The 21,245-nt window shown below is 55.2% G+C and overlaps 2 protein-coding genes across 3 annotated transcripts in view; one reads left to right on the top strand and one right to left on the bottom strand.

Moving 5' to 3' along the window:
- Nucleotides 1–14,161: 14,161 nt before the first annotated feature.
- SHOX2 (SHOX homeobox 2) lies at nt 14,162–18,506 on the bottom strand. Of its 2 annotated transcripts, none has more exons than XM_071566498.1 (5): nt 18,251–18,506; nt 17,054–17,262; nt 14,727–14,784; nt 14,539–14,631; nt 14,162–14,445 (listed from the first exon to the last, which is right to left on the bottom strand). In XM_071566498.1, exons 1-5 carry the CDS (start codon nt 18,504–18,506, stop codon nt 14,162–14,164), a joined length of 900 nt encoding a protein of 299 aa, XP_071422599.1. The 2 variants fall into 2 exon arrangements, with proteins under 2 accessions (XP_071422599.1, XP_071422600.1); XM_071566499.1 differs by having other exon boundaries at nt 14,162–14,413; nt 14,543–14,631.
- A 1,869-nt stretch (nt 18,507–20,375) lies between these two features.
- RSRC1 (arginine and serine rich coiled-coil 1) overlaps nt 20,376–21,245 on the top strand; it is a 107,881-nt gene continuing 107,011 nt past the window's right edge. The window contains exon 1 of the mRNA XM_071566013.1: nt 20,376–20,591. Coding sequence (XP_071422114.1) covers nt 20,376–20,591 — 216 coding nt within the window. The remainder of the gene's footprint in view (nt 20,592–21,245) is intronic.

Below are 21,245 nucleotides of genomic sequence, written 5' to 3'. Positions count from 1 at the left end.
TTAGAATATTGTAATTCCTGGTATTTCTTGCACTTCTTCTCATAAAATATTTTATTCCTGACTCTTTGAAAATGCTTTTTCTTGGCATTTCTTTTGATTTTCTACTTTTCTTCCCTTGCATGTTGAACTTCTTTTTTTAATTCCTCATTTGTCTGCTGATTCTTTTCATTCTCTTCCATTTCCCCTTCCTTCCATTTCATTCCATTTCTCCTCAATTTGGTTATTTCCCACTTCTCCAGGTTTAATTTCTGAGCTGTGCCATTGCTCAAACCAAAGTGTGAAAACCCTTTGTACAAGTTGGGAAAGTTCATCTAAATTTTATAGCCTGGATTTTCTTTTTCTCCCCATGTTATCTCTCCATGTGTCAGTGTATTGCTTGTTAAACTTATTGCTTTTGATTAAATATCAAAAGTTATTCCTCCAGTAGGAATGTTCCATCTGTGCATGTCTGGCAGCTGGAACCACTTTAGGGACTCAGTTTGTGAAGAGAAAATTAGACTTATAACTGGTTTAAATCAGAAAGAAGAAGGGTCTGGTTGTACAAAAAATAATTAAAATTACAAGTTTATATTGAAGAATTAGAAACAAGCAAACAAAAAGTTAAATGAACTTTTTGGAGGTTTGGAGGACTGTTTGTTAATGAATTTTCCTGTGTGAGTCACCTGTCTCAATTTCCATGGCTTGTTTTTCCCAGATCACCTTCATTCCCATCCTGGAAGAGTCCAAGGCCAGGCTGGACGGGGCTTGGAGCAACCTGGGCTGGCAGGAGGTGGCCATGGAGTGTGGGGGGTTGGGAGGAGATGGGATTCCACCACCCCTGGGCACTTTTTGGAGCTCCCCTCTGGAAATGTGTCCAAAGCAGAGGCTCCTCCTGCCTGGGCAGGACTTGGCTGACTCAGGGAAGTCAGACCAGTCAATAACTGGGTTTTTACCTAAGGAAAGCTAAAGCTGCCTCTGAGTGTTTAACTGGGCCCAGCCCAGCTGAGCTGAGGGTTCCACAGCCCACCAGAGCAGCTGGGAATGGCCCAGTCTGGGTGGGAAGAGCTGGCAAGAGGCAGGAACTGGGTCCCACTCAGGTACAAGAAGGAAGTGCCATCAGCAAGAGAACTCCTGCCAAGGCACATAAAGAAAGGAATGTTTCCAAACTTAGTCATTCCTTGCTTCTCATTTGCTCCTTCGTGTCCTCCTCCCTCTCTCCTTTTCCCTTCCATGAGTCCATCCCTGCTGTCCCTCCACCACCTTCTCCTGCTGATGTCACTGTTGGTGTATCTGCCCCCATGGCCAAGCAGGGCCTGGCTGCACCAACCACACACTGGGAGACCATCTGAGAATGGGAACATCCTCCACAGGACAGCGAGGAAGAAGCTTTCCATGATGGGATCTCTGTGGGTTTCCCTCTTGCCTCACCACACCCTGCCAGCCCCTGCCAGGGAGCCACTTTGGCTCCTCCCTGTGCCTGAGATGTTTCCATCCCAACTGAAGTTGTGATTCCCATCCCTGGCAGTGTCCAAGGCCAGGCTGGACAGGGCTTGGAGAACCCTGAGCTGGTGGAAGGTGTCCCTGCCCATGGCAGGGGTGGCACTGGGTGGGCTTTAAGGTCCTTCCAACCCAAACCACTCCACAATTCTTTAATCTGTCCATCCATGTTCAACCATCCACCCCAGACCTTTCCCTTCCAGCACTGGCCCAGCTCGTGGCTTTCCTTTTTTTTTCTTTCCTACTTTAAATTAATCAGAATTCATTTTTAATCAGAAATTCACAGTCACTTCACTACCAGAATTTGATAGACCATACTTAGGAAAATAGAATTGTGCATTTAAGTCTCAGGGCATTTTTCTTTAGCTGTCTGGACAGGTATAAATCAGCCTCACAAAAAAAACCTCAGGCTGCCACAGCAAATCTTCTTTATTACAATACAAAACTGATTTTCAACAAATAAAATATGCTGTTGTGGTCAGTCCTGCCCCAGAGATCTGTGCCTGCTGAGGCATTTGCAGACAGCAGGCCCAGGGGAAGACAAACACCCCACCAAGTGCATGTTTGAAAGATCAGTGGCACTCAGAAGCTGCCAGTGGTTTGCTCTGTTCTCCCTGGGACATGAAAGAGCAGCAGCTAAAACCTCCCACATCCTTGGGAAGGTGGGGCCTGGGGATCTCCCTGGAGGTCCAGGGGTTTGTATCCAAGTAATAAAGGCCTATTTAAAAATGTTGATAAATTGATGATAGAAATGTAGCCAGATTAGTCACAGAAATGTAACCAGATTAATGATCCTTTTCTCTCTGATATTAAACCACTATTTTTCACTCTACAGTTACTTGTTAAATACCATTAACTTCACATCAAATATGCCAAGTTTCTGCCCAGTGGGGCGTGTGCCAAGAGCCTGAGATAACTCTGACTCAGTCGAGAAGAGAAACCTGCTCCTGAAGTCCTTGAGCACAGCAAATTCCAGCACAATTTGTGTGTACAATCATCGTTACCTTCATCTCCTGATGGACCTCAAGGGTTGCTCAAAGGGTTGGGTTGAGCTTTGGAAGGTCACTGGGTGGAGGTGGAGGTTCCTTGGGACAACTGGAAGCTCTCTGTGCTCCCTGAGAAGGGGAAGATGCTGATCTGCTGGATGTCCCCCCAAGAAGCTGCTCCAGCACGAGGCTTAAGATCCCAACACGTCCCCTCAGCTGGAAACCCTCCTGACATCCCTCCTAACAGGCTCTGTTTCATTGGGGTGTAAATGGAGACACCCAAAATGCCTCACCCAGGAATGCTGCCCCTCTGCAGCCCCTGCTGAGCCTGCCGAGGGCTCGGGGTGGGCACAACACCCGATCCAGGCTGCAAGTCAACTCTGTTCTGCACAAAGGAACGTTTATGGCTTTGTGCACAAATCAAACTTGAACCAACAGTTTATTTTGGGCACTCAATGGCTTTGCTGAGAAGTGAGACTTAAGTCGTTACTAAGATTGAAATTTTCTTTAAAACGGAAATCCAAACTAGAAGTTGCCCTTTGTGTGCACTGCAGTTCCCCTGAGGGCTCCGAGCCACAGAGGGGGCTGCTCCCGAGGCTTTCCAGAGTCCCAGCCCACTGAAACATTATCCAGCTGTTGCAAACGAGGGAAGACAGCTGTAATTAAATGATATTTTGCATTAATTGTATTTACAGGCTCACAGTTTGCTGGCAGCCAGGGTGAGGTTGGCTCCTCACATGTGCATTTGTGCAAATCCTGGGGGAGGGAAAAATATTCTACAAACTGAGCAGCTTCCTGACCTCCTTTCCATCACTGCACAAGAGGTTTGCAGCATCCTCACACCAAGAATTACCTTGTTGGCAGCAGGTACGAGGCCAGAAGGGTATTTAAAGGATATTTAGTGAGGAGGAGGAGGAGGATCTTTGTGCCCTTTAGGGAGTCTCCAGCTCCCCCGAAGGTGTTTTGGTTTCCCTGCCCCGGGAATTATGGAAACAGTGGCCATTAATAGACGATGGATTAATGATCTCAGGAAAATTTAATTTCCTGGTTGTGCTCTAGGATTCTGGTCTTTCTGCAGGGACACAAATGCCCACGAGATAATGATATTCCAAGGGCCAAACTGTGGCTATTCCCTTGCACCCTTTTCCTGCAGAATTCAGGTCTGGCCAGAGGGCAAGCCCTGCCAGCCCGAGGGTCACCAACCCACTGTCCAGGCGCTCTGGGGTTACTGAAATTAGGAAAATAAATTGATGAGTGGCCAAAGCACTGCGTGAACACACCGCTGGTGTCATTTCCATTCCATCGGCAGCTCCAGCTGGACGGGACCCAGCCGAGCAGGGGACACCCTCCTCGTGTCCCCGCTCCCTCCCTGACCGGCAGTGGCGACAGACCAACTGTGCTTCCCCCCCCCCCCCCCCCCCCCCCCCCCCGGTCTCTGCTCCTGTCCGTCCTCTCTCTGTCCCTCCCGCTCCTGCCTCTCCTCTCTCTGTCCCTCCCCTCTCCTGTCCCTCCCCTCTCTGTCCCTCCCTCTCCTGTCCCTCCCCTCTCTGTCCCTCCCCTCTCCTGTCCCTCCCCTCTCTGTCCCTCCCTCTCCTGTCCCTCCCCTCTCTGTCCCTCCCCTCTCCTGTCCCTCCCCTCTCCTGTCCCTCCCCTCTCTGTCCCTCCCCTCTCCTGTCCCTCCCTCTCTGTCCCTCCCTCTCCTGTCCCTCCCCTCTCTGTCCCTCCCTCTCTGTCCCTCCCTCTCTGTCCCTCCTCTCTCTGTCCCTCCTCTCTCTGTCCCTCCCTCTCTGTCCCTCCCTCTCCTGTCCCTCCCCTCTCCTGTCCCTCCCTCTCTATCCCTCCCCTCCCTGTCCCTCCCTCTCTGTCCCTCCCCTCTCTGTCCCTCCCCTCTCTGTCCCTCCCTCTCCTGTCCCTCCCTCTCTGTCCCTCCCCTCTCTGTCCCTCCCTCTCCTGTCCCTCCCCTCTCTGTCCCTCCCTCTCCTGTCCCTCCCCTCTCCTGTCCCTCCCCTCTCCTGTCCCTCCCTCTCCGTCCCTCCCCTCTCTGTCCCTCCCTGCTCTCGCTGTCGCAGCTGGCAGGGACACAGCGGTGCCCAGCTGTGCCCTGTGCTGTCGCCGCCCCTGAGGGTGCCCTGCACCACCCACTCTGTCCCGCTGTGCCCCACCCCGCCCTGGCCGCGCTGCGGGGCCGGTTCTGCCGCTTTGCCCTCCCGTTCCACGGGACGCTCCGTCGGTGCCCGCCCAGGTCGGTGCCCGTCCAGCCGCAGCAGCGCCGGGTTGTGGCACCACCGCCTTGCATGGCCTGGTGATGGCCCTGCACAGACCCCGGCTCAGATGGCTTTGTAAATTAACTCATTTTGCTCTTTCCTGGCAGTTTCCTTTCAAGGATCAGCAGCAGTTTGGTCCCAAGAGGCGGTTTTGGGTTATTTATTTCCTAGAACCCCAGACTGGGTTAGGCTGGGAGGGACCTTAAGGACCATCTCATTCCACCCCCTGCCCTGGGCAGGGACACCTCCCACCAGCCTGGGTTGCTCCAAGCCCTGTCCAGCCTGGCCTGGGACACTCCCAGGGATGTGCCTGGAAGTGGATTTGCCTGATCCAGTTTTCAGAAGACCCAATGCTTTTCACATCAGTGTTAGTGAGCTCCTAAAACCCAATTCCAAGCCTGTTGCTCCTCTGCAGGAGCTGTAGCTGAGTTTAACAATTCCATACATTTCAGTGTGAGGCTGATCCAAAGCCTGCCCACATTCCAGGCCTTCCTTGGTGTCCCAGGCCAAACTGTTGGAAGCCTTGAGGAGGAGAGTTGCAATGGACATTTGGTCTGAAATTGTTCCCCAGGACTTCAATAAGAGCCACACTCAGAACCAGCCAAGAGCCTGAGGCTGGAATTTTCTTAGATCTTTCAACATAAACAAGGTTGTGCCAACTCAAGAGCTGTACAGAAGAAATCAAGGAAAAATGCAATTTGTGGCCAAGGCACTTCTGTGCCCAAATCTGGGGGTATTTTTATTTTCATTTACATTTTGCAGCACCTTTTCTGGAAAGCCTGGCTGAGGCCACCCTTCCACATCCCCCAGGAGACACAGCTGGGGATGCTCTCTGGTAGGAGGATCTCCAAATCCTGCTCAGAGGGCTGAGTCTGCACCTCAGATCTGCCACAGCTGCCCTGGCAAACAGCAGGACCACGAGGGTGAGACCATGGAGTGGGGTGGCTGGAGCTTCCTTGACCTCCAGCTTCCAGGGAGTTCTGCTCCTGCCCTGGCATTGTGGAGAGATGGCCTGGGGCTGCTGCATTCTGGCTGGACCAATTAAATTGGCAAACATGCCCTCTTGCTGTACTTTCCCAGCATTATTGACTGTCCTATCCCCATTTTATAGATGTTAAAATACCAAAGCCCAGCCATTTTCCCAGGCCAGCTTGGACGGGGCTTGGAGCAATTTGGTCTCTGGAAGGGGCTGGAAGTGGGTGAGTTTTAAGGTCCCTTCCAACCAAAACCATTCTGAGAGTCTCTGTTTCTTTGATTTTTAAACCTAAGTGGCATTTTTAGTTACAAATGGCAGAACTAAAATTGTTCTTTCTGCTCCAGTTACTCTCCTGCCCACTTGGACCCCCAACATTCATCCAGGTGTGTCCTCCAGGTTTGCTGAAGTTGGACAAGACCAAGTGCAGCATTTCCTCATTGGCAGGACTTGGAGGACACTGAACCACCACATATTTCCCCATGGTAAAGAACAATGACTGTGCACAGGAAACAGTTAAAACCAGAGGCAATCCCTGCTTAAGGTTTATTTTTATTCCCCTGAAAACTAAGTGGGACACTTAAAGAACTTATGCAAAACTTGAAAAAAAGTTCAATCAATCCCCAGCCAATAGAGACAAATTACTCCCAGGAATACATCCCACATAACTCAGCCTGACCTCGGACATATCTTGGCTAATTGCAGTTGGTTTGAAGTCTGTATGTTCCATTTCTAGCAGAAGGTTTAATTCCTCTTTCCCCAGGCTGAGAGCAGGGAGCTGACACCCTGTAAATCTGCCTCTCCATTGTTCAGCAGAGACAGCTCGGGGCAGATGTTATGCAAGAAAAGCTCTGAGGGAAAATTCACAGGCACTTCCCCAGCCCATGAAAAGAAGTTCTTGATTACAAGCAAAATGAGTTCATTAGAAACTAATCCAAATTAATTGCATCTGAACATAAAGTAATGTATGAATTGCAAATGTTTGTCTTTCCTTTAGCAGGATTAATATGGTTAAATTAGTTTTGAAATTCATACAGAATCCTTTGCCCAGGTAGGAAATGATTGTAAACTCCTTGTGTAATTAAAGTGATTACACATGTAAAAATTGTCATCTGCTGGTGTTCCCAAGCTGGTTGTCATCTGCCTGAAAGAGGGGCTGGCACAGCCTTGGCTGCTGCCCTGGCTGTGGGACAGGGCTCTGCTGCTTCCACGGGGTCACACCTGTCCCTAAAGCCACCAGGGAATCCTGCCCTGCAGTCCCAGCACTGTGGGAAGAGCCCAAAGCCCAACTGTGGGTACAGGACAGGGAGAAAAAACAGGTAAAAATGTCTCTGTGGGTCAGTTCACATCCTTTGGGTCCCTGTGGGTCAGTTCACATCCCTTTGGGTCCCTGTGGGTCAGTTCACATCCTTTGGGTCCCTGTGGGTCAGTTCAGTTCCCTTTGGGTCCCTGTGGGTCAGTTCACATCCTTTGGGTCCCTGTGGGTCAGTTCACATCCTTTGGGTCCCTGTGGGTCAGCTCACATCCCTTTGGGTCTCTGTGGGTCAGTTCACATCCCTTTGGGTCCCTGTGGGTCAGTTCACATCCTTTGGGTCCCTGTGGGTCAGTTCACATCCCTTTGGGTCCCTGTGGGTCCGTTCAGTTCCCTTTGCAGGGGAAGGGTGGGTGTTGTAGCAGTGGCATTTCTTTAAATTAATGGCTGTGTGAGTAATTTGATAACCTAAACCAGGTATAAACTGCCAGAGGGCAGGGATAGGTGGGACATTGGGAAGGAATTCCTGGCTGGGAGGGTGGGCAGGCCCTGGCACAGGTGCCCAGAGCAGCTGTGGCTGCCCCAGCCCTGGGAGTGTCCCAGGCCAGGTTGGACAGGGCTTGGAGCAGCCAGGACTGGTGGGAGGTGTCCCTGCCCAGGGCAGGGGTGGCACTGGGTGGGCTCTGAGGTCCCTTTTAACCCAAACCATCCTGTCAGTCTACAATTACAAATGCACCAACCCCAGTGAATTCATTAGCCTGATTTTTTCTTATTGGTTCAGCACTCTGGGCTTCACCCCAGCAGAATTTCTGCTGCAGTCGACAAAGTCCCTGCAAACATCCCTGAATTTCCTGCTCAGGGACAGCACAACAGCTCCATGTGGTTCCCATTGTCCTGCATTTAACCTCCGTGAGATATTTTGGGGGAATACTTTATTTACATTTTCTTTAACAAAGAACATGTTTACCTTCTTCCTAAAGATTCCCACATGTCCAAACACTTCCAAACCTAAATATTTCATGAAAGAGAATCTGCATAATAATTAATGTATACACATTAAGTGGAGGAAGGGCGAGACAAAGCTCTTCTCAGCATTCACAGGGATTTTGTAATGGGATATGGGCAGTATCCTAATTTTTAGCAGATTAGCAATGGGGGCAAGTGCAAGCCAAGTTTCCACTGCTTAAATATTTACTCAAAGGACAATGAGAGGTTGGTGAGTGTGTTGTTAATACTAACAGTTTGCACTCTGCTGTCTCTGCCACAGGCCCGTGCACAGTCAAAGGGCTGAAGCCCCCTGGGATCTCCAGCACTCTGAGAGGGGAACTGCTCTCCCCAGGAGGATTATTTCAGTTCTAAAACAGTTCTAAATTAAAATGATCTCCAAGAAAAGTGGTTGTGTCTCTTCCTGGTTGCATCCAAAATTCAAAATGTTTGTTCTAAGAGCATATAGGGACTGGACACAGGGAATGGCTTCCCATGGCCAGAGGGCAGGGATAGATGGGATATTGGGAAGGAATTCCTGGCTGGGAGGGTGGGCAGGCCCTGGCACAGGTTGCCCAGAGCAGCTGTGGTGCCCCAGTCCTGGGAGTGTCCCAGGCCAGGCTGGACAGGGCTTGGAGCACCCTGGGCTGGTGGGAGGTGTCCCTGCCCATGGCAGGGGTGGCACTGGGTGGGCTTTGAGGTCCTTCCAACCCAAACCATCCTGGGATTCTGTGATTCCATACTTCTAATAACACACAGCCAATTCTTATTTTCCAAACACCCTTTCTGGCCTGAGCTGCTCTACCAGGGGTGAACTCCACCTGCTTGTACAACCTGCCTCTGGTGTTCTCATCAGAGGGGGGTGACTGGTGGGTCGTGTGCTCCTGGAAGGGAAGAAAATAGTAGGTTTAAATTGTTGTCAGGGAAGCAGGAATGGTGGCAGGGGTTGCCTAACATGGGAGTGATGAACTGTTTCACTCTTCCAGAATGTGTGGACCACATCCCCATCTCCCTGGAGCTCCAGGGCAGGGGAGGGACTGCTCAAAGGCAGGGCCTGGGAACTCAAACAATTGGATCTCACAGGGGCAGGACTGTGGGCCCATGGAGTTCTGAGCAAGTTTATCATTTCCCAGTGATATGAGATCACTTTGTGCCAACTCAGGGAGCCAAGGAAATGATACAGGACACCTTGACCTGGGCATTCCAAACACCAGAAGTTGGATGTGACCAACTGCTGAGCAGCTTTTTGACTGGACAGAAGCAGCTGTTGATGCTTCCTGCCTCTTCCAGAGGATGCAGAATCCAGAGTGACACTTCCAAAGAGCAAACCAGCAGTGTTGGCAGAGAGAGGAGGATGTGCAGGCACCTGCTGGTGGACCCTGCAGCCCCCTGGCTGTGCAGATCCCTCAGAGCTGGAGATGCAGTCCCAGGATCCCGGTGTGGTCCTGAGGGATCCTGCACCAGCGTGGCCATCAGCCTGTCACACATGGAATGGCAGCCTGAGGGGTGATGCAGCTGCATTTCCTTAATGCATTATTAAAACTGGTGTCTTGCTGCTCTAGATCAGCTTGAGAAGATGTTCAGCACTGATCACACTGCTCTGGTGCTGTGTTTGATCAACCACAGCTTTATGTCCTCGCTGCTTCCAGGGTGGCTGCAGCTGCTGAGAAAGTCAAACTGCCCCTCCTTCCTTCTGTGCATTTTGTACCTCCTCAGTCTGGAATTCTCTCCCAGAATTTTCCCCTGGGTGATTTTTCCCTGTGAAAAGGGGACAGTTGATGGCACACTGTGTTTAAGGAGCAGTGTCTGATGTGCAAAGGCCACAAAACCCTTGTTAGGAAGGAAAACATCCCCAAACCTCCTTCACTGCTGCCCTAGAGAAGAAGTTTAAGGTAGAAAAGCCCTCTGCAGGAAAAGCTGAGGCTCCTGTGAGCACAAACCCCTCTTTCTGGAGGAGCAGCTGCCCCTGCAGCACAGCCCAGGAGCCGTGGGTGGGCACAGCCCCGGAGCGTGCTGGGGATGCTGCCCACGGATGAGTCGGCACATTCCCACAGATCCTGCCTGGCACTCCCATCCTTCCCACTGAAAGCAAAAATCGGCCTCAGACTGGCGAGGAAGGAGATTTGTGCTGCTCTTTTCTGTCAAAAGAAGTCACGGTGTTCACACCCTGCCGAGAAAGACGATGGGAATTGATGGGTCTGCTGGTTCTTCCTTCAGAAATCGAGCTTTTGGCCAGCCCCTAAAATTAGTAACAAGTGGCCAAACAGCACAAATGCATCCAAAAGCCTCCAGCCTGCCACTGGACGAGGGAGGTTGGTGGTGTAGAAAATTCTGAGAATTCCCTTCATTCACACCAACTTAATTGGCTAAAGAACACCTGGAAAGAAGGCTGGGGTTGGTGTGACTGTGAGTAGTGACAGCTCACAGTTCTGAGAACGCTTCTGAGATCCCCCAGCAAACCAGGGCAGTTGCTGCTCTAACACAGGGAAGGTAAAAAATCAGGACAGTTTTTCCAGGTCCTTTCAGAACTTTGCTGCCCGCCTTAAAAACACAAAAGTGTTGCAGATCTGCCGCTTTATTCCTTAAATTTCTGTCATAAATGACCTTTAAGGTGCACTTTTACTGCTGGTACTTCACCGAAAGGGTGAGAAATAGCAAGAAACTGAAGATTCAAGGGCAGACAAAATGGGAACAGCCACAAAATTGGACAAGTATCAATATTTACTGGGCAGGAAGCAGCACAGTGTGTAGCGTTACGCAAAAGCCATTATTTATTCCGTGGGTTTCCAGCCACAGCTCACTCGAAGGACTGGAAGCCACGGAGGCTCAAGTGCTTTTCCAGGGCTGCTCCTCTGAAAGGCAAGTTTAAAAGCTCTCCCTGCAGTAGAGCTGAGCTGGGCGGGAGCAGCAGACGAGCAGCAGTTTGATACACAGCGCTCAGCAGGTTTGAGTGCAGGTTCATGCACTGGACAGACACAGGCTTTTCTTGGCTTCTCCTTTCCAGGGTTTGTGTGTGGAGAACTGGGATCCAGGAGCAGGGGGATGTCCGAGCTCCCTGTGAGCCCCTCGGCTGCCGCCCTGCCCTGCTCACCTCGTGCTGAGCTGCTGCAGAGACAACCAGAATGCGGGAGCTGCTGCTTCCCCCGCGAGGAGCCCGACCGGCTCCTGCTGCCAACACGCCACGGGCTCTGCGAGGACACAAACAGGTGTTTACTCCTTCCTACATGATTTATTTGATCTCTTCTCTCAACCCCCTGCCCAGGCCAGCACATCTCCCTGTAGATCCCACGCGAGAATTTTATCTCCAGGAAGCACAGACTGTGTGAGCCCTGCCTGGCTCGTGAAATGGCCATAATTACATTTCAGGAAACCTGCGGGGTTTTATATGAGTTCAGACACTCTGAGAAATAAAATAGAAACAGAAGACTTCTGGCCAACTTCTGTCAGCCTATAGACTTATTAGGTATTCCAATCCAAGGAAAGGGGGAATGTAAGGATTCCTGTCCAAAAATATCCAGTTAAGACTATTTTATTTTAATCACAGCTGCGCTAAAAGCCACACGGTTCTCTTATCCCATCCAACCATCTTTCCGGGTAGGATGAAAGCACATTTTTCACGTCTTTTTATTACAATCATCTTGAAGACAGACGTGCCGACAGCCGAGTCAAGGTTTGAGGTTCCCGTTGTGCAGTTCCACCACACTCGGGTACATCAATAACCAGCACAAGGTTGTTGGACAACTCTGCTTGGACTAGTTGGGTTTGAACCAGAGCAGGTAGGACGTGACAAGTTTACCTGGAGGAGGGTGAGGATCCCCGGGCTGAGCTTGGGTTCTGAACCGTGTGCTGCTCCTGCTCATATTAATGAACTGCTTAATTCGGGGATCAATCGACACCACCGGTACTTTTATTGACTTTATAATTAGCAGTATCTTACTTTTGCGGGAATAAAGCTGTTTTCCCTAACATAAAATCTATCATTTTCAGCCCGTTATTTGCATAGAAACGGCCGAGCTGGTGTGGCTCTCGCTGCTTGCGGGCTTTGCCGGGAGGGCTCCGGACATGCTGTCCCTGTCGCTGTCGCTGTCGCTGTCCCTGCCGATCTCGAGGGGACACCTCAGGCTCTCTCCCGCCGCCTCCCGCGGCCCCACCGGTGCCTCAGCCGGGCCGGGACGACCCTTCCCGCTGCTCCCCGGAGGTCGCCGCTTCCCCGGCGAGGAGCCCAACGGGGGCCCGAGGGCTGCGCGTCCTCCGCCTTCCCCACCCGGGGCCCCCCGGCCATCCCCGGCCACCTCCGGCCATCCCCGGCCATCCCCGGCCACCCCCAGCCATTCCCGGCCACCTCCAGCCCCGCGGCTCCTCCCGCTGGATTCCCGCAGTTCCCAGGGCTCGGTGAGGAGCGGGCGGGATAAGCGCCCACCCCGCTGCCCTCCGCGACCCACCCCGGGTGCGCTGCGGGCTCTGCCCGGGTGCGGGAGGTTCCGATCCACCCGCCCCGAACCCGTCCTGGGAAAACATTCCGAGCCGTTCCACTTTCCTCGATTTTATTACCTGAGGGAACCTGACAGAACTTGTAAAGACACAATTGCTATAGAGCTTCCAGCGGCCGGTTTGGCTGCAACAGAAAAGCCACCGCGCCCCGGGTCGTGCAGCCGAAACTCGGGAAAAACTCAGATAAAGTGGTGAAAAACAACCAAAAAAAATGCGCTTCCTCGTCGTGCTGAGCGCTATCGGCGTGTCGCGATATCTACGGAGCAGAAAGAAACGTGCGAGCTCTACAGGAGGTGTAAACACAGAAAAGAAAGAACATCACCGATGGTTGGACATCGACAGTACCAGGAGTGAGGTGAAACCGTCCCCCAAACCGTCCCCTTTTCAGTCAATAGATCGCAAAGTGTCTTAAATTCATTACTTGGCACTTATTGAAATTCGTGACGTCGAAAATGGATTAAAAAAGGTGAAGCAAACCTGAGTGAAACAAAATATATTGTACTGACAACAAATGCAATGAGATAACAGCATCTTGCTTTCTCTTTTTTTTTTCTTTTCTTTTTTTAAATAACTTAAAATACACTAGAAAAAATATGGTCAATATAAATAATTTTGTTTTCATGGAGAACAAATAGATACAAAGCCCGTCCATACCAAAGTTCGCGTAGAAGAGCTTTCCCTCTGTCTTGGCAATAAGCTTGAGGGTCCGATGGCAACATCTGGGATAACAATCACCGACTGCAGGCTACCCCAGGTTAAATAGCTATACGTCTCTCAAATAATAATAATAATAACCAAAAAAATCACAAGATTACGTGAATAGATACACCTTTATGAGATAAAATGTAAATGTTTGACAGTCAACTATCAATTCACAAGTTATAGCCAAAATAAACTTTGTTCGTGTGTATCAACATATTTTACATGTACCCAGTACCTCTTATTGGAATTTGCCGTGGTGTCAAGTGGTGGTTGGGAATTAAATACTCTTTTTTTCTTTTTCTTTTCTTTTTTTTTTTTTTCATTTGTGTTTGCCCTCAGGACAGGAGAGACCCGGCAAAGAGGCGCACTCTGGTCTCCTGATGCTTTCCGCTCCCTTTCATTGCAGAGGTGGGACAGCAAACGACCAACAAAGATTTGAGAGTGGAAAAGGTAGTGCTTGATCTCCCCTCTCTCTGCCTGCTGCCCTCCAAGATTAAAGGAGAAAGAACCCAGCCACGTTTGTTTGTTTGGTTTGTGGTTGCCTTGGTTTTTTTTTCTACTAAAGATGAGGGTGAAGTGCAAGTGAATCAAAGGACTCCATCAATGAAATACAAATACATGCAACCCGGAATGCTGCTGGAGGAAGTATCCCGGACAGTTTCCCATTAGAAATTCGCAGAGAAATCATTGTCTTTTTTTTTCCTTTTTTTTTTTCCCTTTTCATCGTCTTTCTTTTTTTTTCCCTTTTTTTTTTTTGTCGCTATTCCAGACGTGGTTGTTAAACTCAAGTATCTGATGCAAGGTGAAAGGAGGCCCGCCTCTCTTATCAAATTTCTTGTATTAAAGTGAACTTCGCAGAAAAAGGTCAGTTTCAAAACCTGTGAACTTCCCAGCTGCGCGTCGAGTCCCTCTAATTCCTTAAATAACTATATATCTCCCGTCCGTTTCTCCTCTTTTTTTTTTTTCCGCCTTTTTTTTTCTTCTTTCCACCCTTTTTTCCCCCCGTCTCCTTTAGAGAAGCGGCGCGGGGCGGTCACAGCCCCAGGGCAGCGGCGTGTTTCTTGGCCTTCAGGCGGAGGTCTGCGATGCTGGAGTTCTTGCTGGTGGTCTTGGCGGCGGCGGCTGCGGCCACCACGGAGGCGGCGGAGGCGGACTCGGCGAGCGTGGCGAGCGGGAGCCCGAAGGGCGGCGCGGGGAACATCATGTAGGGCGCGTGGGCCAGGTGCGGGTGCAGGTGGTGATGCGCGTGGGCCACGGCGCTGTCCAGCTGCAGCTGCGCCTGAACCTGCGGGGACACAGCGGAGGGCGGCGCGTGGCGGCGACCCCCGCGCGGGGGGTCCCGAGTGGCCGTGTCACCCACCCCGTGCTCCCCGCCCCGCTCTCACACCCACCCACCCACCCAGCCATCACTTGCCTGCTGGAAGGGCATCCTCAGCGCGCCCACGTTCACGTACGGGGCCACCCTGCAGGCTTCGAACTGCGTGGCGGCTCCGATGAGCACCCCTGGGGGAGGCACGGCAGGGTCAGCACCGCGGGGACCCACCCCACGCGTGTCGGGCCCACCCGAGCCCAGCAGCGCGGAGCCCCCGCCCCGGTACCTTTGTGCAGTTGGTTTTCTTGCTTTCGGCATTTGGCTCTGCGGTTCTGGAACCAGACCTGCAGAGGGGAGGGGGCGACACGGGGGTCACGGCCGCGCTGCCACCGAGCGCCCCGCCGAAAACAAACCCACCGAGAAGGAGGATAATGACAACAAAACAAGCCCGAAGCGCACAACCTGCCAACAAAGACACGCGGGTGGGCTCCCCCCTCCCGGGCAGCCCCCGCTCCGAAAGGCAAAGAGTCCAAATACCCTGAAAATCGCCTCGCGCGGAGTGTGCGCTCCAGAGAAAGGATTTCCCAAGGCCCGGGTTCCTCTTTCCAAACCAAGATCCCAAAGGACCGAAATTGCCCCCTGATATTTAATACGAACGGACGATAATGGGCCTGAGAAGCTCGTGCTCATTAATAAATAAATTAATGAGCTTTATCTCCCAGAAAAACTCAACACCGGAGAGTTTAACGACTTTCTTTTTCTTTTTTCATTACTTTTTTTTTTGGGGGGGGAGGTGTAATTATGGCCCTAAAAGCTTCACTACAAAGAAGTTTCGAATTTCTCTGCTCAGTGGAGTGCAGCACAGAAGCGGAATAATTATCTCATTATCATGATAATCTAATTTGCTTGCACAGAAAACACCGTCCGTTGTACAAGAAGATACTTTTAATATTGGAAATGAAATCGTTAAGATAAATTTCCAGACTAAAGTTCTGCTCTCTTAGAGAAAAGAGCGAAGCAAAGGGGGAGAGAGAGCGCGTCTTAAACCCCCGCTGGTTTAACCCCGAGCTCTGCACCGCACCTCGGCAGCCACATCCACCCAAGGATCCTTCCCCCATGGCCAGAAAAAAGAAAAAAAGATAAAAATTGCATTTTTTGAGGTCTTACTCGAAGAGCCGAATATAAACGGGAATTTCCCCCGCCCTGTCATTTACTTCAGCCGAGGAAAATCTGCCCAGCAGCCACGTTCAGCCTCCCGCGGAAACGCACATTCCCTAATTTACAAATTAGCGCAGATACGAGGCAAAATATTATTGCAAAGCGCTTTTTTTTCCGGCAGGATTTCTGGGGAATGGGTTTAATCTATGTAAATCTCCAAAAGTTATTATGCACCCTGCGATTTGGCATCATGGGAGCGCGGATTATGCGCCGCCGCCGCCTCCTTTGTCGAGCACCTCCCTGCTCCATTTTCCACAGCCAGCAACTTTTTGCTTTGGTTTTGTTACGATTTGGTGGACGGAAAAAAAAATAAATTTTAAAACCACAAACAAGGGCCAAACAACAAAAAAAAAAAGAAAGGGGGGGGGGGGGGGGGCGGGAGGAAAGGGAAAATGAAGATTTTTATTTTTTATTTTTATTTTTTTTGTGGTTCAGGCTCTGACAAAAGCTGCTCATTTTGAGTTTTTCTGTTCCCCGTGCCGGCTCTGCCTCTGTCCTTACAATCTTACACGATGCAGGGAAACCCCCCAAGGATTGAGCGCATAGTTGGGTGCAGATGGTGCCTGCGAGCACAAAGATTGAGGGGGAGTATCTGTTACAGAGATACTTTCTACCAGCTGCAGATGTTCGGGGCCTAAAACTGCTCCATGTGTTCAAACAAATAATGACCATCATTTTCTCTTCTTTTATTATCAGAACGGAAATACACCGTAGCAGCTACATTTGTTCTCATTTGAGGAATCACCTTCTTCCCCTCTCTTCAGCTCATCCCGACAAAACTCGCAGAAACCCGCCCGGGAACCCATTTTGAAAAACTTTGGGAGGGTGGAAAGCGCAGGTTTAATCCAAGGAAGCCGCGGCTTCTCGGGGAAAGAGAAAGCTTAAAATATCCTGGGTTTATCCCAGACTTTCAGCATTTCAGAAAACCCAACAAAGCGCCTCGCTCAATTTTCCTGCAGCCTCCCTTAAAATTTAAGAACTATGTGGAGAAACGGACTTGAAAAAATATAATTTTTTTCCTTTCACTTCAGGGTTTCTAATTCAGTTTATGATCGCGACATCCATGAAGTGAATCGGTGTGTCTGCAGACGAGCCCTGAGCAGAGCAGGAGAGGGACCGCAGAGCCACCGAGCTGCTGCCGAGGCAGCGACGGAATAAACGCGGAGAAACCGCGGCGGAACGAAGGGATGGGGACACGCAGGAGGCAAACCCCGGGGAGGCAAATCCTGCGAGGCGATTTACAGATTCTCTGGGCGAAACCGGGCGCCGGGAGCTGCCTCCTCTCCCCGGCAGAAGGATGGGGCTGTTCCCCATCATCTCCCCGGCTCTTCCCGAGCCACCCGTTCCCCCGAGCACATGCACCCACGCGGGAGGGCACCCCGCAGCCCCGGCTACCTGCACCCTGGCCTCGGAGAGCCCCAGCCGCTGGCTCAGCTCCTCCCGCATGAACGCGTCCGGGTAGTGGGTCTCGTCGAAAAGCCTTTCCAGCTCGTTCAGCTGCTCTAGGGTGAAATTCGTCCGGCTCCTCCTCTGTTTGATTTTCGTCTGCCCTTCGTCTTCCATCGCTTTCGCATCGTCCTTGCGCTCCTTCAGCTCTGGGGACACTGGGCACGACACAGCGGTCAGACCGGCGGGGTGCGGGACGGGCCCGGCGCGCCCCCGGGGCTCATCCCGGCCCCGCCGCTGCCCGAGGGGATGCGACAGGAGCCTCCCGGGAGCGGGGCCTGCCCGCCCGGGCCGCGCTAGGCCGCCTCCGTCGCCGCCGGGCCGGGCCCCGCCGCCGGCTCCGGGAACCGCGGGCGAGGGGACCGGGCTCCGCACCGAGCCCTCCCCGCCGGCCCCGCCGCATCCCCGGGGGATGCGCAGCAACAGGTCCCCGGAGCCTCCGCCGGCCGCCGCGGCCCCTCCGCGCCCCCAGGATTCGCTTTTCCTTGGATCATTTTCTGCCGGAGACGCGCCCCGGGCCGGACCGCGGAGCCCCCGCACCGATCCCCGCACCCGGTCCTGCCCCGGCCGCGGCTCCCGCAGGCCCCGCTTCCCTTATCCCGGGCAGCCGTTCCAGGGATGCTCCGGGCGCTCCGCCGGCCCGAACAAAAGGGCGGCAGCGCCCCGCGGGTGCCCGCGCAGCCCCGCGGACGGGCCCGGCCGCTCTCCCGGTACGGCCCCGAGCATCGCCCGGGACCGGCCCCACGCCCCGCGCGGAACACCCGCGGGGCCGCCCAGCTGCGAGCCCCGGGGCGCGGAGCGGGGCCGAGCGCGGGCAGCGCGGCCCGGCCCCACGCGTGTCCGCGCAGCCCCGGCCCGCGGGAGCCCGACCGGGCCCGCGGGGCCGCGATTTCGTTGGCGGCGCGGCTTCCCGCGGGATGCCGAGCGGGAACAAGATCGCGATCCGGGCAAGTTAAATCCGTGTTGCAATATTTTAATCTAAAAACTTCGAGGCCGGCCGAGGATCCCCCGTGGCCGGCAAGGCACGGGAAGCCGCTTCGCCCATCCCCGCCGGGCGCAGCCTCCCCGCCAGCCCCGTCCGCCCGCGCGTACCGACCCCGCCGGGGGCAGGAGGGAAGGGAAGGGATCCCGCGGTGCCGCCGTTACCGTCGCTGAGCTTGGGGGTGGCCGCCTCGGCCGCTCTCTCGGCGGCGGCGTCGGGTTCCCTGGGCGGGGAGCGCCCGGCCGGCCGCGCCGCGGGGCTGCCCGTGTCCTCCCGGCCCGGCTCCGCCGCCGCCCCGCCGGGCTCCCGCGGGCCGCGCAGGGGCCCGCTCTCCAGCACCTCGCGGTAGGTGATGAGCTCCTTCTTCTCCTTGGCTTTGGGATCAAACGACTTGGAGACGAACGCCGTGAGCTCCTCCATGGCTCAGGGGCGCGCTGCCCCGGCTCCCCGGGCGGGCATCCACGGGGCGGGGAGGCGGCGGCGGCGCCCCGGGCCGTGCCGAGCCGGGCCGGGCCGTGCCGCCCGACGTGCAGGGCTCCCGGGGTCTGATAGCGACGCCGCGATTGAAGTGGCACTATTTATACTTTGCAAAGCCGGCCCCTTGTTCCCGGCGAATTACCTCCCCTCGGAGCTCTGAATGGACCCCTTCCTTCCTCCCTTCCTTCCTCCCCGTCCTCGCCGCTCGCCCGCCCGCCGCGGGGCACCGCGGCCACGGCACCGCCCGCCCGCCGCGCGCTGCGCTCTAATTAATTTAATTAGGAGCGGGACCGTGCGCGAGGTCCCGGGCGAGCGCGGCGCGGAGCGGGGCCGGGGCGGCGGGGGAGTGGCCACCGGGACGGCGGGGGGGCGGCGGGGGCCGCGCAGGCTCCGCGCACCGCCCCGCGGGGTCGGGTCAGCCCCGCACCCTCCATCCCGCATCCCGCATCCCGCGGGCACAGCCAGCGCGACCTCCCCCGCCGCCGTGGGACGGGACCGGCCCCGCGGGAGCCGCCAAAGTTCCTCCGTGGGCGCCCAAATGCCCCAAATTCACGGGGGGGAGCGATGGGCAGCGACAAATGCGGCCGCACCGGGAGCGGGCGCGCCCCGAGGCATCGGGGTCGGGCCAATGCCGCTCCTTATTGCTAATATTGCTCTCCCTTTGTTTTTCAAATCCCACCGCGGAGCACTTTTGTTGGCGGAACTCGCCTCTCTTGCACCTTGGCTAAATTCTAATAAATTATTCAGAATTGTTTAACTCTTGCTTGTGTATCGATTTTTCATTGACCTTCGGGGCGATGACTTCACAGAAGGGCGGGTTTATTTCCCGGGGCCGGTTGGGGATCGGGGTGCACTCGGTGTGTGCTCAGCCCCGGTTACACGCGACACGCCGCCATTCCCGGTCTCTCCGCTCCCGGGTCCCGGGAACCGCTTTCCGCGTGGCATTGTCGGGCCCGGGGGGATCGGGCACCGGCAGCGCGGGGTGCCCGGCCCCGCTGCGGCTGCCCCCGGGCGGGGTACCCTCTCCGGCCCCTTCGGCCCGAGCTTTCGTTGACCCCACGCAGCGTTCCACGATTCCCGTGGCGGGAGCCGCGCTCGGGAGCTCCCGTTGAACCGGCAAATTCGGGAAAAGGCACCACTGAGCGGAGCGATGGAATCGTTTGTCGCATTTCTCGCCGCTGCCCGGCGGAGCCTGAGCTCGGGCCGGCGGGTCGGGGTCGGTCCGTGCCCACCCGTGTCCGGGGCGCTCCGTCCCGCGGGCACAGCCGCGGTGCCCACGGGCAGCGCTGCCCCTCGCCCGCGGGGAGGGTAAAACACCGACCCTTCCTTGATCTCCTCGAGACGGAACGAAAACCTCTTCGTGCCCCTCTCCCCACCCCTCGCCCGTCACCCACGGAGCCACACGGAGCACGGCGTGGCGCCAGCGCGCTCGTGGGTGGTCGCGGTGGTTTCAGCGCTGGGCACGGTGCAGGCAGCGTTCGGTGGGCCCCGAATCCCCCCGTGGGCAGCGGGACGCCCCAGGGGACCGCCCACGCTGCGCTCCTGCCCGTCACCCGCGGAGTGCCTCGCGGCGTGCCCGTGGGTTGTCACGGCGTTCACCAAGCTGTGCCCGGCGTGGACAGCGCTCAGTGGTCTCTGCATCCCCCCGTGAGCAGCAGGACCCCCCACGGGCTCGGGACCCCCACCCGGGATCACCCACGCCCCGCTCCTGCCTGTCACGCGCGGCGTGTCACGCAGTGCACCCTCAGGCTGTGGCGGTGGCCCCCACGCTGTGCTTGGCGCAGACAGCGCTGTGTGTGCTCTGTCCCCACGATGAACAGCAGGACACCCCCAGTGTCCCCCCAGTGTCCCCCTCGCTGTCCCCCCAAACGTCCCCCCCGTCCCGCGTGGGCGCTCTCCGGGGCAGCGCATCGATGGCTCGGCGCTCGCTGGCGCGGGCTGGGCGCGCTCGGCGGTGGATTGGCGGTGCCTGCCCGCCGGCCCGGAAGGCGCTGGGCTCGAACCGGGGCCGGGGCGGCCTCGGGGCAGGTACCGGGGGGATACCGGGGGGATAATGGGGGATAATGGGGGGAGAACGGGGGCACAGGGCTCAGCAGGGGCGGGAAGGGCCCTCCTGCAGGGCTTGGGGGGATGTTTTGCGGCGGCTCCCGGGGCCACGCGGCCTCCGGTGCGCGGTAACGCCGGTGCCGCCCGCGGGCGCGCTGGGGGCTGTGCCGGGACCCACAGCGACCCTTCGAGACACACAGCGATCCCCCGGGACCCACAGCGACCCTTCGAGACACACAGCGATCCCCCGGGACCCACAGCCATCCCCCGGGACCCACAGATCCCTTGGGATCCATAGAGATCCACCCATAGTGATCCCACGTGACTCACAGCCATCCCCCGGGACCCACAGTGATCCACCCATACCAATCCCACGTGACCCACAGGGATCCCCTGGGACACACAGCCATCCCCCGGGACCCACAGATCCCTTGGGATCCACAGAGATCCACCCATGGCGATCCCACGTGACTCACAGCCATCCCCCGGGACCCACAGCCATTCCCTGGGACCCACAGCCATCCCTCGGGACCCACAGCCATCCCCCGGGGTGCACAGATCCCTCGGGATCCACAGTGATCCACCCACAGCGATCCCTCGGGACCCACAGCCATTCCCTGGGACCCACAGCCATCC

The sequence above is a fragment of the Pithys albifrons genome, chromosome 11, assembly GCF_047495875.1.
Source record: "Pithys albifrons albifrons isolate INPA30051 chromosome 11, PitAlb_v1, whole genome shotgun sequence".
Taxonomy (NCBI): Eukaryota; Metazoa; Chordata; class Aves; order Passeriformes; family Thamnophilidae; genus Pithys; species Pithys albifrons.
This window is presented reverse-complemented; position numbering and strand designations above follow the sequence as displayed.

Bases quoted from the DNA above. Each gene is read 5' to 3' on its own strand.
- SHOX2 (XM_071566498.1), bottom strand. From the start codon at position 18,506: ATGGAGGAGCTCACGGCGTTCGTCTCCAAGTCGTTTGATCCCAAAGCC. The intron at 17,263-18,250 runs GTAACGGCGGCA...TGTCGTGCCCAG, and splicing joins CACCCCCAAGCTCAGCGACG to TGTCCCCAGAGCTGAAGGAG. The intron at 14,785-17,053 runs GTAGCCGGGGCT...TCCCCTCTGCAG, and splicing joins TCTCCGAGGCCAGGGTGCAG to GTCTGGTTCCAGAACCGCAG.